Source organism: Hyperoodon ampullatus (genome assembly GCF_949752795.1).
Source record: "Hyperoodon ampullatus genome assembly, chromosome: 13".
Classification (NCBI taxonomy): Eukaryota; Metazoa; Chordata; class Mammalia; order Artiodactyla; family Ziphiidae; genus Hyperoodon; species Hyperoodon ampullatus.
The window spans coordinates 36,496,234-36,515,621 of record NC_136926.1 but is presented as its reverse complement, the minus strand read 5'-3'; the positions used below and the strand labels follow the sequence as shown (position 1 = coordinate 36,515,621).

The 19,388-nt window shown below is 36.4% G+C and overlaps 1 protein-coding gene across 1 annotated transcript in view; it reads left to right on the top strand.

Moving 5' to 3' along the window:
* The window catches only part of SMCHD1 (structural maintenance of chromosomes flexible hinge domain containing 1), a gene marked incomplete at both ends in the record, with an annotated part of 126,481 nt that overhangs the window by 12,335 nt on the left and 94,758 nt on the right, over positions 1 to 19,388 (top strand). The window contains 4 exons of the mRNA XM_079717929.1: positions 1,948 to 2,030; positions 2,692 to 2,822; positions 18,374 to 18,488; positions 18,610 to 18,729. Of these exons, the coding sequence (XP_079574055.1) occupies positions 1,948 to 2,030; positions 2,692 to 2,822; positions 18,374 to 18,488; positions 18,610 to 18,729 (449 nt within the window). The remainder of the gene's footprint in view (positions 1 to 1,947; positions 2,031 to 2,691; positions 2,823 to 18,373; positions 18,489 to 18,609; positions 18,730 to 19,388) is intronic.

Sequence of the window (19,388 nt, the reverse complement as noted above, 5' to 3'; positions counted from 1 at the left end):
ACAATAACCTATAATGGAAGAGAATGTAAAAAAAGAATATATATATTTATATATATGTATAACTGAATCACTTTGCTATACACCTGAAACTAACACACCATTGTAAATCAACTATACTTTAATATAAAATAAAAATTAAAAAATGCATAGGAGCCATGTGGTAAAATGTTAACAACATGTGAATCTAGGTGAAAGGGTTTAAATATCTGCATATTGAATGAATCTTTAATTCTTTCTCTGGGGATAAGTTTTTAAGTGTATGATCAGGGAGTCAGTAGATACATTCATTTTTAAGACTTTTGGTATAGATTAAGTACCTTCCAGATTGGTTATATGGGTTTTCATTCCTACTGTCATTATATGAATAGGCAGAGAATATCACTGTTTAAACTCCTGCTCTGATTTCTGTGACTTCACATTAAATTCCTGGGTCTTTCCCTGCCTCTGTTTCCTGTGCCTTTGATGCTACTTCTGGTTACTGTTGACTGTATGGTGGATAATTCTTTAAGTCATGTTGATCTTTTGATACTTGAAGTGAACTTACCCAAGCCTAAACTATTCTGTGTCAATGAAGCATTTATCTCTGGCTGTTTTTACTCTCTCTATTAAGCATAGTCTGTTCCAGCTCTGTGGAACACCTCTACTCACTGAGCTTGATATAGTGCTAGGGCATCGCATCTAAAACTGAATTTTTCTTTCCTCCCTTCTAAATTTTTCTCCTTCTAAATTTTATGGAAAATATGACCATTTATTCAGTCTTCTAGAGCAAGTACTCAAAACCACCTTGGATTTCTTTTTCTTTCTCCCTTTATATCTAATCATATACTAAATTCTACTCATTTCTTTCTTTGAGATTTCTCTTAACTCTTTTTCCTCGCATTTCCTACAGTGTCCCTACTTCTCCATTTCCTAGTTAATACCCTTCGCCAGGTCTTTATACATATCAGATTTGTGGTAACTTCTTTCTAACTAGCTTATAAACATAGACATCCCCTGAGTGTTGAGAGTGTGGAAGTGCTTGCTGGAGTGCTACTCTCTGGGTTAATTATGCTTAAGTTGGGTTAAGCTTCAAGGGAAGAGACATTAATTTAGTATGTTCCCCCTTTTAATTAAGGGAATAAAAGTGAGGAATAGTTTGGGTACTGACCCTGGAGAAAGGAGAATGTTAGGAACAATGCCGAGCCAGTGATAAACTGAAGGTCAGGCTGGTTGTGTAGTAGGAAATGAAGAGCAGTTTTGTGTCAGTTAAGCAGATACATTCTGCCATTTCACAAGTTGCTGTTGTGAGATATCTGTACTTAAATTAGCTCTCAATAGACACTTTTATAGTTGCTTTATAGTTGTACTCATATGTCAAAATGTGCTTACGTTTGACTTGTGCATGATGTAATTACGTACCGCAGACTACTATTTGATTTTATGGTTATGGTCTTCTGTTTGTCTCTTATGTGTGTATGTCCATCTTTAGATTATAAACTCCTTGAAGCCAGGAATCATGGCTGGCTGACTCATGCTGTGTAGTGCCATGCAAGTACTGGTTGGTGACTGCTTTTTTATGCTGGTGGTGATTGTTGATGCCTTCGTTATGTTTGTGTCATTAGGATCAGGGTAATACTTTAATTCTAGCTCTTTGGAAAATAAAAGTGATGGCTTAAGGTACTTCAGAGTTTCTTCTACTCTGAACTTTTTTTTTTTTTTTGTGGTACACGGGCCTCTCACTGTTGCGGCCTTTCCAGTTGCGGAGCGGAGGCTCAGCGGCCATGGCTTACGGGCCTAGCCACTCCACGGTATGTGGGATCCTCCCGGACCGGGGCACGAACCCGTGTCCCCTGCATCGGCAGGCAGATTCTCAACCACTGCACCACCAGGGAAGCCCTACTTTGAACTTTTATATGAAGTATTTAGGAGGGAAAACTTAAGCAATAACGTTTTCTCATTCTCTTCCAGCATTTGCTCTTGCAGAATTAATTGATAATTCGTTGTCTGCCACTTCTCGTAACACTGGTGTTAGAAGAATACAGATCAAATTGGTAAGGAAACAATACTCTAAAGCAATTTAACGTGTCCTTTTATAGAAGTACTACAGGTTTATTGGAGAAGAATTAGGAAATAAAGATAAACTAAAAGTAGAAATAATTATCTGATGTCTCTTCAGTCATTAAAATTTTTTCACATGCCCTTTTTCTATGCATATATGTATACATGTATGTGTGATCATAGTGTACATTTTGTTATTTGTGATCTTTTATTTTCCCTTAATAGTACATTGTAAACACTGCCATATCATGAATATTCTGCAATATAATATACCACTGCTGCTGTTTGGTTTATTGACTATAACATAAATTATGTAAGCAGTCTACTGTTGTTGAACTTTTAGATTTTTTTCCTATATTTTTGCCTTTGTAAGCAGTGCTGGCGTGATGAGTATCCTTATAGATTTTTGTACATATCTCTGATTAGTTTCTCAAGCTAAATTCTAAGAAATGGAATTTCTGGGTTAAAGGACATGAAGAATTCTAAGGCCTTTGATTCATATCGCTGAAGTGCCTTTCAGAAAGTTGTATTAATATATACTTCCTCCAGCAATGTATGAGTGAGCCCAATGAATCACTTTTTTTATATTAACTTTTCATGTTTTTAATATTGATTTGACTTTTCCTATCTTTTTGAACTTATTTTATTTCATAGCATTTTGATGAAACACAAGGAAAACCTGCCGTTGCAGTGATAGATAATGGAAGAGGAATGACCTCTAAACAGCTTAACAACTGGGCCGTGTATAGGTTGTCAAAATTTACAAGGCAAGGTGACTTTGAAAGGTTAGAAAACCTTATTCACTTTTTTTATGGGCAGCTGGGTATTTTAATAAGGATAAGAACTCATATTTCTTTAGTTATACATGATACGTTGGTGGTTTTGATGTTATCAGCATATTTATTTAGGTTTTTATGACCAATACTTAGAAATAGTCAAAACTGCATAAATCATATTGTGCCCTTCCATTGAATGATTCTTTTTGTATTTCCTGAGGTAATATAGGAGGTTTTTTTTGTTTTGTTTTGTTTTATTTATTTTTGACTGCATTGGGTCTTTGTTGCTGCATGCAGGCTTTCTCTAGTTGCAGCAAGCGGGAGCTACTCTTTGTTGAGGTGTGCGGGCTTCTCATTGTCGTGGCTTGGCTTTGCTGCAGAGCATGGGCTCTAGGTGCATGGGCTTCAGTAGTTGTGGCACGTGGGCTCAGTAGTTGTGGCACACGGACTCAGTAGTTCTGGCTTGTGAGCTCTAGAGCGCAGGGTCAGTAGTTGGGGCACACAGGCTTAGTTGCTCCGTGGCATGTGGGATCTTCCTGGACCAGGGCTCGAACCCATGTCCCCCGCATTGGCAGGCGGATTCTTAACCACCGCTCCATCAGGGAAGTCTCCCCATCTTCTTAATGTTTCAGTGCCTCAGGGCTTAGTCCTTGGTCCCTTATCTTCTCCTAATTCCTCACTTGGTGATTCCATCCAACCTCATGGCTCTAAATACAATAGTTATGGCAGCTATATTGTGTTCTTCGGGAAACACATTTGGAAGGAATCAGTTGGCATTCTTATTAAGTGGTTAGTATTTGTTCGTGTCCTGTTTTTCTCTCTGCTTTGTCAAGGAAAGTCACCCAAATTTAAGGACCAATCTCAATAATGTGTAAAATTAATATAGTTAACACCTTTGCCTTCTCACTTCTGAAATTTCAGCACTCAGAATTTTCATCAGAATTGTAAAGACTTACAATGCCATGGTGAGAGGCAGCAATAAGTGAAGAACAAGGGCTCTGGAATCATTTGGTCTCATTTGAATTCTAGCCTTACTAGTTGTATGACACTGGTCAAGGTAGTTTACTTCTCTTTATCTCAGTTTACATGTCTGTAAAATGGGGTAATACCTCATAAGGTTTTGTGAAAACCAAGTGAGTTAGTACATGTAAAATCCTTAGAGCCTGGCAAATGATAAGCAGTCAAATACAAGCTATCATTTTAGTTATTACTTCTCATTCGTGGCTTCAGATTTTTCTGCAACTATTCTTTTTCACTATTTTCTTGAATACGTGCCACTTCAAGGATTTATAAAATAGCCATAAAGAAGGCAAAGATCACATCTTTCATGGTCTAAAGATAGAATTTAGCATAAGAGAGAAATATTAGGTAGAAATGAAAGGAGAACAGCTGGAAGATTGGGGCAAAAAGGTAAGAAAAATGTTAGTTAAATCAAGTGGAAGAGTAGAAAGAAGTAGAGCCTACAGTTTATTAAGATTTCTCTAGATTTTAGCACAACACAGACTTTTAAACTTAATTCAAATGTTAGGGAAATTTTAATTTTTGGTAGAAATCTACCTGTTGCATGTTCTGGTCCTAGCTTTTTATAGGTGTTGTATCAGTAAACAGTCAGTTGTTGTTATAGCTGTTATGTACTCATACTGTCTTTGAGTCCAGTATCAGTCCCTTAACCCACTCCAGTTTCTGTTAGCATCAGTTGTACCCCCCTCACTCCTCTAGCTTCTACTCCTATAGAAAAAATTATCAGTTGTTTTACTGCTTCCAATTTAGTTTTTTATTGGATATAAGGATGGGTATCATAGGAGACAGGTTGTGGAAGAAAAGGAAGGACAGCCTACAAATACAAAACAGCTGACTATCTTGACTGTAGCTTATGTTGTAGTAGAGGAAAAGCCAAAAGTAAACCAAAAAATGTATAAGCACTTCAGTTACTGATTGTTAAGAAAATATTGAGTAATATGTTAGAGCCTGATGGCCATCTCCTTTAGGTAAGGTGACTAGAAAAGAGGGTAGCCTCTTTGAGGTTACATTTGAATTGAGGCTTGAATGATTAGAAAAAAACACCCAAGCGAAAATCTGGGCGAAGAGTATTCCAAGTAGAAGGAACATCAGCAAATACAAAGACCCTGAAACTGTGATCAGCTTGTTTCGTTTGAAAGAGGGAAAGGAGACCAGTGTGGTTAAGTGCATATGAATGGGAGGGTAGAGGGAGATGAGGTGAGAGTTCTAACTTGGCAATATTCTTTATAACTCTCACCCACCTTGGTACTACCTTTCCCTCCACTTTTTTATTTTGAAAATTTCAAATAAACCAACAAATAAGTTGAAAAAACTTCAAATAAAAAGCCAGCAAATAAGTTGAAAGAGCAGTATTAGCACTCATATATCCTTCACCTAGATTTATGTTAACATTTTGCCACATTAGTTATCTTCTATCTGTTTATGTATGTGTGGGTGTGCGCATGCGTGCACACATACTTTCTCTCCCTAAATCATTTGAAGGTAAGTTGCAACCTTTATGATATTTCACTGCTTAATACTGTAGCATGTATTTCCTTCACAGCGATGTTCTCATAAATAGCCATAATACCTTTATACCCAAGACATTTCTCAGTGATTCAAAATATCTAATGTCCATATTCAGATTTTTCCCCTTTGTCATGTCTTTCTTTTCTCCTTTATTCTATAATTCCCCACATTTGTGTCTTTCATGAAATTGTCATTTTTTTTTTGGTAGAGTTCAGGCTAGTTGTAGAACAGTCCACAAGCTGGATCTGAATGTTTACTGAACACTATTCTTTTCCTCAAAATTTTATGAATATTTTCAAATATACAGAAAAGTTGAAATTCTACAGTCAGCACCCAAGATACTCATACTAAGTTTCTACCACTGACAGTTGCATTACCACGTATCTTTTTATCCGACTAACCTTCAGGTCATCTCATTTTTTGATTCAGTTCAAAATAAATTACAGATGTCAGTAAACTTTGTCCTGCTGCTTTAAGTATTGGTATCATTATGTAGAATTCAGGGGGGTTTTTTGAGGTAAAATTTACATTGAAATGCTCACATCTGTCTTAAGTGTATCTTCATTAAATTTTTTTTATGGTAATGTAATTCATATAGTCACAAAGTTGTGCAGCCATCACCAGTAATTCCAGAACATTTTCATCACTCTAGAAGAAACCCTGTAACCACTTGTAGTCAATCTTGTCTCTCGTTGCAATCACTAATATACTTTGAATAGTTGTTAATCTACTCCTTCAGTTGTTTATTTAGGGATTACAATCAACATTTTAATATATAACAGTCCACTTTGGATTAACACCAATTTAATGTCAATAATACACACAGGGCTTCCCTGGTGGCGCAGTGGTTGAGAGTCCGCCTGCCGATGCAGGGGACACGGGTTCGTGCCCTGGTCCGGGAAGATCCCACATGGCTTGTGAGCCATGGCCGCTGAGCCTGCGCGTCCGGAGCCTGTGCTCCGCAACGGGAGAGGCCACAACAGTGAGGGGCCCACATACTGCAAAAAAAAATTAATAATAATAATAATAATACACACAAACTTTGCTCCTATATAGCTCCATTCCCCTCCCGCTCCTTTGTATTATTATTTTCATATAAAGGACATCATTATACATTGTAACCCTGTCAACACAGTTTTATCGTTAGTGCTTTATACACCTGTCTTTTAAATCAGGAGAAGAGTTATAAAAAATACACTTATACTGTCTTTTTCTATTTATGTAGTTATCTCTGCTTTACTCTTTATTTTTTCTTGTATTCAAGTTACTTTCTAGTGTCTCTTCAGTTTAGTCCAAGGGACTCTTCTTCAATAGCTACTTTGCGGCAGATCTGCTGATGACAGATTCCCTCAGGTCTTGTTCATCTGTGAATGTCTTAATCTCTTTCCTTTACTTTTGAAAGCTACTTGTGCTGAATGAAGAATTCTTGGTTGACAGTCTTTTTCTATCAGCACTTTGAATACATTAGTCTACTGTTTTCTGACTCCATAGTTTCTGATGAGGAATCACCTGTTAATCTTGAGTATCTCTTGTATGTGACTAGTCACTTCTCTCTTTCTGCTTTCAAGATTCTCTTTTTTCTCTGGCTTTTAATGGTTTGTGGCATGACTAGTTTTTGAGTTCATACTATTTGGTGTTTGTTGAGCTTCTTGGATGTCTAGGTTAATGTTTTCATCAAATTTGGGAAGTTTTTGGCCATTATTCAAATATTCTTCCTCTCCTGTCCTTCTGTGGCTCATCTTATCCCCTCCATTGATGGGGTTTTTTTCTTCAGTTTGTTTCTCAGACTGAATAATCTCAATCAACCTGCCTTAAAGTTCACTGGTTATTTCTTCTGCCAATTCATATCTGCTCATGAGCCACCTAACTGAATTTTTCATTTCAGTTGTTTTTTTTTTTTTCAATTCCAGAATTTGTTTGGTCCTTTGTAGTTTCTGTTTCTACTGATATTCTCTGTTTGGTAAAATACTGTTCTCATACTTTCCTTTACTTCATTAGACATAATTTCTATTAGTTCACTGAATGTATTTAAAATAGATGATTTATTTTAAAATTTTTAAATTGAAATATTGATTTATAATGTGTTAATTTCTGCTGCATAGCAAAGTGATTCAGTTATACATATATATAACATTCCTTTTTTAAAAAATTCTTTTCCATTATGGTTTATCACAGAATATTGAATATAGCTCCCTATGCTATACTGTAAGACCTTGTTGTTTATCTGTCCTATGTATACTAGTTTGCACCTGCTAACCCCAAACTCTCACTCCATCCCTCTCCCACCCCCACCCTTGGCAGTCACAAGTCTGTTCTCTATGTCTGTGAGTCTGTTTCTGTTTTGTTGATGAGTTCATTTGTGTCATATTTTAGATTCCACATATAAGTGATACCATATGGTAATTGTCTCTTTCTGACTTCAATTAGTATGATAATCTCTAGTTCCATCCATGTTTCTGCAAATGGCATTATTTCATTCCTTTTTATGGCTGAGTAGAATTCCATTGCGTGTGTGTGTGTGTGTGTGTGTGTGTGTATACATCTTCATCATCTGTTCATCTGTTGATGGACATTTAGGTTGTTTCCACATCTTGGCTATTGTGAGTAGTGCTGCTGTGAATATAGGGGTGCATGTATCTTTTTGAATTATATTTTTATCCACATATATGTCCAGGAGTAGGATGGCTGGATCATATGGCAACTCTAGTTTTAGTTTTTTGAGGAACCTCCGTACTGTTTTCCATAGTGGCTGCACCAACTTACGTTCCCACCAACAGTATAGGAGGGTTCCCTTTCCTCCACACCCTCTTCAGCATTCGTTATAGAAAAGCTGACTTAAATCTTTGTCTGGTAAGTCTACTTAATCCCTGGGCTTTCTCTGGGACAGTTTCTGCTGAGTGCTATTTTCCCTGTGTGTAGGCCAGACTTTAATATTTCTTGGTGTGGCACATAGTTTTTTTGTTTAGAACAGGACATTTTATTTTATTTATTTTTTGTCCACGCCTGGCATGTGGGATCAAACCTGTGCCCCTTGCATTGGAAGCACAGAATCTTAACTGGAACACCAGGGAAGTCCCTAGAATAGGACATTTAAAATTATATAGTGTGGCAAATCTGGAAATCAGATTTATCTCTCTCCCCAGGGCTTACTGTTGCTTTTGTCTTTTTGTTGTTTGTGTAGTGACTTCCCTAAACTAATTCTGTAAAACCTGTATTCTTCATCTTGTGTTGCCCCTTAAGTCTCTGCTCAGTTAATTTTGTGGTCAACTAGTGATCAGACATTTCCTTGAATGTCTGGAACCACTAAGTCTTACAGCTTTTGCCAAGGGGTTCTGTGTGCATACTGGGCTGTTTTTTTGGGGGGGGGGCGGTACGCGGGCCTCTCACTGTTATGGCCTCTCCCGTTGCAGAGTACAGGCTCCAGACGTGCAGGCTCAGCGGCCATGACTCACGGGCCCAGCCGCTCTGCGGCATGTGGGGTCTTCCCGGACCGGGGCACGAACCCATGTCCCCTGCATCGGCAGGCAGACTGTCAACCACTGCGCCACCAGGGAAACCCCACTGGGCTGTTTTTATTGTTCCAGCAGGAAGTTTACAGCTCTGCCTTAGCCTTTAACTCTTGGTTGCACCAAACCTCAAAGTCAACCAGAAATAAGAGATTAGAGCCTTCTCAGTTCTTTCTTGAGTATGTATACAATCCTGCACATGAGTGTGACCTTGATACTCATGACTGTGTTGGAGCTTTTAAAAACCACTATGGACCTCTCATTCCCCAGCTTTTTTTTCTAAGTTTTTGCCCAGATTCTTGTTTTCTCCCACTGTTTTCATTACCTTAGTCAGCTTTGATGGTAAACATCTGCCACTGATTGTTTTTGACAAATGACCCAAGGAAAATGCTTTTCACAGTGAGCAAGTTCTCAGTTAGGTCAAATAAAGACAAACCCTGCAAATGGAAGTTTCTATGGAACTGTCAGATCCAATAATGGCAATTGTACGGGGAAGGAGCTTTTGGGAAACTCCAAACACATCCCAGTGACTCCTAAGCTGTTAGTTTTCAACATGATTGCAGGGCTGTTGGTTTTCAAGGCTTCTGTGGAGCTGGTGAGAGGGGAATGGGAGAGGGTATGTTAAAACGTAACAGAGCTTGCAGTTTTTACCAAAACTCATCAATGTGTCTTAAGTAAACACTCCTTGGATTGTTGCAAGACTTTAGTTAATTTTTGCAGTTCTGAAAAAGTTGATTTTGACAATTTTTTGGGGTGTTGTTTTTGTGTTTATCAACGAGTGGATTTTCATAGGTTCTTACTTTGCCATTCTGCAAGTGATCACTCAATTAACTGATTTTTGACAAGTGCATACACTGGTCTAATCCAGACCCCTAAGATAAAGAACATTACCTGGACCTAGGAAATTTGCTCATGACTGAGGCACTGTTACAATCATAAGTTAAATTAGATACCTAGAACTTTGTTGTAATACTATGTGTTCATTTAATTATTTTGTGGAAGAAAGAAGGGTGACATCAGTTAGGCCAGCTGGGTGGCCATAATTCAGATGTGTGTTGGATCAGTGCTACTTTCTGCACTTTAAACTTGCTCAGCAATTAAAATGCTCTCAACTCAGTCAGCTGTTTTTGGGAAAATAAAAATAGCATGCCACATGGCCCATTTCCCATGCCACTTTTAGGTTGTAGAAATGGACTCCCAACAGGATTTTCCCTAATTTTCCTAAAGAAAAAGCTCAAATGTCTTTAGTATTTTTCTGTAATTAAGATGAACTTTCAAGTAGATATTTGTACTTACTTGAATTTAGAGAATGTAGATTTAGGCATCCTACTTTAATTTGGTTATTTCCATTGTGTCTCACAGATGAGACACATCTGTATCGAGATGATGAGACACGTGTATTCCAGAAGCTCAGTTAGTAACCTATGGCCATTTGTCACTTTCTTCATTGTGGCTGATTTTTTTTCCCTGTGATAGATTGGAGATAGTGAGATCTAAATATATATACATAGTCTCTCTACCATATTTCCTGGCAGTCACTTACATTGTTTCTTTTTACTAATTTGATCGTCTCTCCTATTCCTTTTTCTTACCTTCTACACCTTTTATCATACATTTTCATGCAGATTTTGCTTCTCTTTTCTAATAAATACTATTGTTTCACAAAGATATAGTGTCCTCATATTGTATGAAGAATAAGAATGAGATAGTTTCTGAAACTTTTTTAGACTGTGATAGAAACTTATTTTGAGGGAGGCAACTTTCTAAATTCTCCAGAGGATTCCTTCTGTGATGCAAAATTGTTTCTTAAGATCTTAGATTATATTTATCTTCATGAAGGGAGATCTATATAGCCCGTGAGTGTGGATATAGGAATTTTCTGGACTCATTTACACAAATCTAAAACCTACTGGAAATTAGTATTTTTAGCCTTATTTGCTGTATTAGGGTTTTTGCTTAGGTTAGGCTTTCATGAATGGAAAAGGAAACTTAGGAAAAAGGTTAAAAAAGGAAACTTACTGCCTGGTCGTTAAGTGTGTCCATTCCTAATCAGTGAACAGAATTCCTTAGTTTTGAATCAGATTAAGTATGTATATATTGTTTTATCTCTGAGTTCTGCCCTCCCAAACTTTTAATATACTTCCCCATATATGTTTTAAGTAGAATATTTAGGGGAGGGTATTTTCAGCATATTTCCTAGAAGTATTGTCATAGTAATTAAAGTCTTAGAACCTATTTACTCTTTATTTTTCTTAATAGACATTTTGTTCATAGAATTTAATTAATTCTTGGTTTATGACAATGTATCAATGCAGGACATGCCCTTTTAAAGTTTATTTATTGGAAAGTTTAACAAGCTGAATAACCAGAATTTGCCACCCAATCCAGTAAGTAGAATATACTGTAACTTACATCTGTGTCCTCCTCATCCCCGCCACCAAAGTTAACAAGTATCTTGAATTGTTTTTGTTTACTTTTTTCTTTTAAACATCTTTATTAGAGTATAATTGCTTTACATTGTGTGTTAGTTTCTGCTGTATAACAAAGTGAATCAGCTGTACGTATACATATATCCCCATATCCCCTCCCTCTTGCGTCTCCCTCCCACCCCTCTAAGTAGTCACAAAGCACCTAGCTGATATCCCTGTGCTATGTGGCTGCTTCCCACTAGCTATCTGTTTTACATTTGGTAGTGTATATATGTCCATGCCACTCTCACTTCGACCCAGCTCACCCTTCCCGCTCCCTGTGTCCTCAAGTCCATTCTCTACGTCTGTGTCTTTATTCCTGTCCTGCCCCTAGGTTCTTCAGAACCTTTTTTTTTTTTTTAGATTCCATATATATGTGTTAGCTATTTCCTTTTTTTAAATGTATATATCTAATTTTGCTTGTTTTTGATAATATGAAAAAGTGTAATCATACTATATGTTGATCTACAAGGGACTTGCATTTTCATTTAATATTAGGTTACTAAGATTGCATATTTGTGTGGGTCTGTAGTACATTCATTTTCATAACCATGTTATCTTTAGTATATACCAAAAAGGAATCCCACTGTATTTATCCAGTCTCCAGTCAGTGGCCATTTGGCTTTCTCCCCCAAGTTTTAGCAATTGTTAGGAGTACTATCTTATATATGGGGTATGTGTGTAGCATTCTGTTATATATGTTTACTGGTCCAAATCTACGTAAGTTTCTGGTATATGCCTAGGAGGGAATTTGTAGGATATAAAAATGAATGTTCCAACTTACAAGGTAATGGTGAATTATTTTCCAGAGTGATTGTATTAATTTATACCTTAATCACTTATGAAAGTTTGATAAAACTCTCTTGGGAAACCATTTGGGTGTGGTATGTTTTTTGCAGGAGGAATTTTTTTTTTTTTTTGCGGTACTTGGGCCTCTCACTGTTGTGGCCTCTCCCATTGCGGAGCACAGGCTCCGGACGTGCAGGCTCAGTGGCCATGGCTCACGGGCCCAGCCGCTCCGCAGCACGTGGGATCTTCCCGGACCGGGGCACGAACCCGTGTCCCCTACATCGGCAGGCGGACTCTCAACCACTGCGCCACCAGGGAAGCCCTGCAGGAGGAATTTTTAACTATTGCTTTTGGCTTTCTATTTCTTACTGATTTAGCTTTGGTAAGTTATATTTTAGTAGGAATTAGTCCATTTCATTAAATTTTCAATTTTATTGGCATATAGTTGTTGGTAGTGTTTGTAAAGAACCAGTGCTTGCTTTGATAAATTTTCTGTTTTCCTGTTTTCAAATTCTTTGATATCTGCTCTTTATTATTTATGCGCTTCTTACTTTGGGTTTATTTACTCTTTTTGTAGTATCTTGATGTGGAATCTTACAGATTTTTTTTTTACTTCTTTTCTAAGATGAATATTTTGTGTTATAAATTTTCTTCTCAAGACTACTTTTGCTGTATCCCACAAGTTTTAATATGCTGTAATTTCACTTTCATTCAGTTCAGTGTAACTTTTATTTCCCTTGCAATTTGCTTTTTGATCCATGGATCTTTTTTGGAATGTATTGTTCAATTTCCAAATGTTCCCAATAGATTTTCGTGTCTTTATGTTGATTTCTAGTTTGACTTTATTATATTCAGAGAACATACTCTATATGGTTTCAGTTCTTTTAAATTTGTTGAGATTTGTTTTATGACCTAGGATATGATCTGTATTTTGGTGAATTTTCTGTGTCCTTCAAAAGAATGTGTATTTTGCTGTTGCTGGGAGGAGTGTTCTGTAAATCTCAATTAGATTCCATCTGTTGATAACATTTTTCAGTTCTTTCTTATCCTTGCTGATTTTCTGTGTAGCAGTAACGAAGAGAGGAGTATTGAAGAGCTCCACTTATTTGCAGGTTTGCTGAACTTTTCAGTTCTCTGAATTTTTGCTCTGTGTATTTTTAACTAGTGTTATTTTTTGTATGCATAATTGAGATTGTTAGGACTTTTCAGTGAAGTGACCCTTTCATCATAATGCCTTTTTAAAAAATTTTTAATTAATTAATTAATTTTTGTCTGCGTTGGGTCTTTGTTGCTGCGCACGGGCTTTCTCTAGTTGTGGTGCGTGGGGTTCTCATTGTGGTGCGTGGGCTTCTCATTGCGGTGGCTTCTCTTGTTGCGGAACACAGGCTCTAGGCGCGTGGGCTTCAGTAGTTGCAGCAAGCAGGCTCAGTAGTTGTGGCTCACAGGCTTAGTTGCTCCGCAGCACGTGGGATCTTCCCAGACCAGGGCTCAAACCCGTGTGCCCTGCATTGGCAGGCGGATTCTTAACCACTGCGCCACCAGGGAAGTTCCCATAATGCTCCTGTCCCTGATAATTTCTTGCTCTGAAGTGTATTTTATTTGATGCTGTAGCCACTCCAGCTTTCTTTTTGTTTATGTTTGTATGGTATATCTTTTCTTATCCATTTTCTTTTAAAATACCTATATCATTATATTTAAAATGAGTTTCTTGTAGACAGCATATGGTTGGGTCATTTTTTATTTAAAAATTTTTTTAAATTTATTAAAAAAAAATTTTTTGACTATAGTCTTTTTTAAATATTTATTTATTTTTATTTTTTTTGGCTGTGTCAGGTTTTAGTTGTGGCACACGGGATCTTCGTTGTGGCACGCAGGCTCAGTAGTTGTGGTGCATGGGTTTCTCTCTAGCTGTGGCATGCACGCTCCAGAGCTCATGGGCTCTGTAGTTGTGGCGCGCAGGCTCCAGACTGCATGGGCTCAGTATTTGCGGCTTGCAGGCTTAGTTGCCCTGCGGTGCATGGGATCCTAGTTCTCTGACCAGGGATCGAACCCACGTCCCCTGCATTGGAAGGTGGATTCTTAAACACTGGACCACCAGTGAAGTCCCTGTTTTGGTCAGTTTTTAATTCACTCTGTCAGTTTTATTTAATGTATTTGTACTATTACATTTACTTATTTTTAATTATTGGTACATTAGGACTCATATGTCCTGTTTTAACTTTTCTATTTGTTCCCTTTGTTTTGCATTTGTCTTTTCTGGCCTTTTTGTGGTTTACTTGAACATATTTTACTACACTGTTTTCTTTATAGTGGTTTTTGAGTATATCTTTTATTTATTTATTTATTTATTAATGGCTGCTCCCGGGAATACTGTATTACAGTCTCTTAGTATGGACATTTTGCCAATTAAAGTGAATTACAGAAATCTCACCAAATTATTTAGGTATTTTAACTCTCTCCCATTTATAATTTAGTTTTTTTTTTTTTTTTTTTTAAACACCAACAACCCCTATTTTAGATGTTGAGGGTAGGAGTTTATTAATTAATTTTTAAATTTATTTCTGCTGTGTTGGGTCTCTGTTTCTGTGCAAGGGCTTTCTCTAGCTGTGGCAAGCGGGGGCCACTCTTCATCGCGGTGCGCGGGCCTCTCACTATCGCAGCCTCTCCTGCTGCGGAGTACAGGCTCCAGACGCGCAGGCTCAGTAGTTGTGGCTCACGGGCCTAGTTGCTCCGCGGCATGTGGGATCCTCCCAGACCAGGGCTCGAACCCGTATCCCCTGCATTAGCAGGCAGACTCTCAACCACTGCGCCACCAGGGAAGCCCCTATAATTTAGTTTTAAGTGTTACCTCTACATATATTGAGAACCATATCAGACCGTGTTATTTTTATTTCAACAGTCTAACATAATTTTAAAAACTCAAGCAGAGAAAGGTAGTCTATTTTATTTATGTGCATATTTGTTTCATTGTTCTTTATTCCCAGGTAATATTCTTATATTAACTTGGTCCGATATTAATATATCTCCTCCAGCTTTGTTTTCATAAGTATTGAAATGGTAACTCGTTTTCCAACCTTTTAACATACTGTCTCATTATATTTAAAGAGTGTTTCTTTTAGGCAGCATTTGGTTATGTATTAAAATTGATGATCTCTGCCTTTTAATTGGGATGTTTAGACCAATTACATTTAATGTGATTATCAGTATGCTTGGTTACCATCTTTGTTACTTGTTTATTTTTCCCTTTTTCCCCACATTTCCCTTTTTTCCGCCTTATTTCAAATTGAGTGTGTGTGTGCGCGCTTCCACTGTTTCCTTCATTGACTTATTAGCTGCTACTCTGTTCTGTTGTTTTACTGGCAACTATGGTTCATAGTATACATCTTTAATTTATCACAGTTCTACTCTCTTAGCAGATTTCAGTTACACAATAGTGTTATTGACTGTACTTAATGATGTTATACATTAGCTCCTCAGACCTTATTCATCTTATTGATGAAAGTTTGTACCCTTTTACCAACCTCTACCTATTTCCCACACTCCCTATTCCCTGTCAACCACTTTTCTACTGTCTGTTTCTATGAGTTTCTCTTTTTAACGGTTGTTTTCTTAAAAATGTGGTTTAAAAAAAAGTATAACATTAAAGTGTATAATTTGGTGGCATTAATTATATTCCCAGTGTTTTACAACCATTACCATTATGTATTTTCAAAGATTTTTATCTTTCCCAAACTGAAACTTTGTAACCATTAAAAGATAACTCTGTATTCTCCGCACCTCCAGCTGCTGGTAACCACAGTTCTACTTTCTGTTTCAATGCATTTGCCTATTCTAGGTACTTCATTTAAGAGGAATCGTACAATATTTGTTATTTCGTTTCTGGTTTATTTCACTTAGCATAATGTTTTCAGGGTTCATCCATGTTGTAGATTGTATCAGAACTTCACCCCTTTTTATGGCTGAATTATGCAGCTATACTACATTTTTCCATTCATAGGTTAATGGATGGTTGTCTTGTTTCTGCCTTTTTTGTATATTGTGAATAATACTGCTATGAACATTCATATACAAGTATTAGTTTGAGTCCCTGAGTCAGTTTATGTTTACCCACATATTTACCATTTCTGGTGGTCTTCATTCCTTTGTTTAAATCCATAGTATCATTTTCATTCCTAAAGGTCTTTTAACAGTTTTTATAATTCATGTTTGCTCTCAGTGAATTTCTTCAGCTTTTGTATGTCTGATAAAGTTTGGATCTATTCCTTACTCTCCTTCCCCCTTTAAACATATTTTTGTTGAGCATAGAATTTTAGGTTGACTTTGTTAAACATTTCAGTATATTAAAAATGCTACTCCATTTCTACTGACTTGCACAGTTTACAATGAAAAGTCCGTTGTCATTCTTATCTTTGTTTCTCAGAATGTATGGTGTCTGTTTTCTCTGACTCTTTTAAGATGTTCTTTTTGTAGTTGGTGTTGTATACATTGTGTGTTTGTGTTGGGGGAGCACTGTAAGTGTGCATGCATGTTGTGTGGTTTGTGTATTGTGTGGGGTGTTTGTGTATATGCATGCTTTTTTGCATGGGGGCATGTTTGCGTCTTTGTTGTGTGGAGATGGGTTTGTGTATGGCGCTTGCTTTGTATGTTGTCAGGGGGCTATTTTTTGTGTGCTTTGTTTTATAGGTCTGGTATTACAGTGTTTTACCTGGTCATTGTTGTCTTTATTTTGATTATTGATATATGGGTGAGAACTTTTTATACCAATTAAAATATTTTTATTTATCCCATTATTCCTCTGTTTTGTTTTCTCTGTTTTTAAATTCATTGCATCTTTTTGTTGTTGCTTTTGAAAATGCTGTTCTACCTTTTTTTCTCTTTTAATATTTCAGAATTTATCTGTTTGTTTTCCTGGTTGTCTTTGAAATTTAAAAATGCATATTAACATCAGACTTCAAAATTTTAAAAAAACACCTCCCTTCGCCCATATTAAAAAATTTGGAACACTTTATCTCTGATCACTTCCCTCCCAAAGTTATACTTTTGTTGTCTAGTATTTCAAGTCTGACTTCGGAAATCCCACAAATTATATTCACCATTTTTTCTAACACCACGTTAAAATTTTTTAACACATATTTTAAAAATTACCTTTGTACTTACCATATTATGATAACCTTGTATGTCAGATTGTGCTTGTAGGAACATTCCTTTAGAGCAAATCTCTTAATGGTAAATTCCCTTGGATTTTGTCTGTAAATTCTTCATTTAGCCCTAGTTCGCAGTTCTACATTGACCTTTTCTCTTGGCCCTTTGGAGATAATATTCCACTGTCTTATACTGTTGCTGTCAAAGCCTGCAAAGCCATTTCTCTCTCAGTCTGTTTATTAGTTCTTCTGTTTTGTTTTTAGTGTTCACTGTGATGCAGATTTCTTTTTATGTATCCTGTTTGGGCTCTTTTAGTCTGAATCTGTGGATCTATGCCTTTTAGTGGTTTGAGAATATTTGCAGCTTTTATCTGTTCTCTCCTCTCTTTCTCCAAGTACATTTGAACTTGTGTGAGATATTATCCTTCAGTCGTTGATGTTTTTAGTCCCACTTTGATATTTTTCATTCCTTTTCTTCTTTGTTTCTTATGGGTAAGTGTTTTTGAACGTATCTCTGTGTTCCCTAAATCTTTCCAGCTATGCCGCATCTGCTCTCTAACCTTTTCATTTGGTGTAATAGTGGTTCCAGCCTCATCCCCAATTCTGTTTATTTCTGATATTGGGAAATGGTGTCCCTAGCGATCTTGCCTATATTTCGAGAGACCAGGGATGCCTACTCTCCAGAGTGTTGTTATGTTGCAGTAGGAGGTTCAATCAGAGCTCTTCGTTTGTCATGATACATGGAAATAAGAATCTCTTTGCTGTAATTCCCATTAGTATTGAGGCAATATTTTCATGAGTTTTGAAGGAGTAAACAATTTTGAAGGGAAGATTGTAGAGTTATACAGATATTTGAGATTTTCTGATTTATCAGGGTGGGCCCAAGAATTTGCATTTCTTAGCATTTCCAGGTGTTGCTGATGCAGCTGGTCTGGGTAATAAACTTTGAGAGCCATTGGACTAGATGATGTTTTGGCTTTTGGCTCTAATTCTTTTACATTTGAATAGGGGTGTTATCTGGCTCGGGGATCATTTTATTAACACTTAATAAAACTACTATAACAATTTCCTTTAGCACCTGAGTAGTTTGTTTAACATCATTGCATTAATGTAATGTTTTATTTTAGTGATCATTCAGGATATGTTCGACCACTACCAGTGCCACGCAGTTTAAATAGTGATATTTCCTATTTTGGTGTTGGGGGCAAGCAGGCTGTTTTCTTTGTTGGACAATCAGCCAGAGTAAGTAAAAATATTTCTTAAAAGTGAAAGTTGATCAAAATATTTTGAGGTTGACTTTCTAAATGTGTTATCCAGTTTAAATTGTGGGAATTTATAAAGTACTCTTTTTAATATTTAACAGATGATAAGCAAACCTGCAGATTCCCAGGATGTTCATGAACTTGTACTTTCTAAAGAAGATTTTGAGAAGAAGGAGAAAAATAAAGAGGCAATATATAGCGGATATATTAGAAACAGAAAGGTACAGTACATTTTAACTCAGTAATTGTGGATTCATTACTTTGGATGGATGATAGGACAAGAACATTTTTTTCATTTTCTAAGATACTAATGTCATTTTAAAAACTTGAAGATATGGAATTTTCAAATTAAATTTTCATTCTTTTTCTTTTAATTATGTGAATAGAAAAAGTGATCATTTATGTGCTTTCTCAGGTTGGGGTCTTCAGAAAACAGATTTTCTCATAAAGCCAAGTAAGCTTTCTGGAAATTGTTCATAAGATTGTAAACTTTTTTCCTTGAACTGAGTTGGAGTTTTTAAATATTTGTTGTATAATAATCATAGAAGCAGAGTAGAAAACAGTGATAAGGTAATAGACTTTTAAGAAATCTGAGCTCCAGAGAAATAAGTAAATGAGAAACTTATTTCTGTTATAAATTTGCATTCAAATGCTCATTTTAATAAGCAGAGTGTTCACAAATTTGAATCTTGGTGGTGAGCACATGGTATTTGTTGTATTACTCATTCAACTTTTCTCTGTTTGAAATATTTTAGAATTTTTAAATTTTTTAAAACCTTTTTTAAAAGTAAGATTTAAAAAATTCTTTGCTGCTTATAAAGCAAATTATAAAAAATTTTATAAAGAAAATAAAAATAGTCTCAAATGCCAGAAAAAAGTA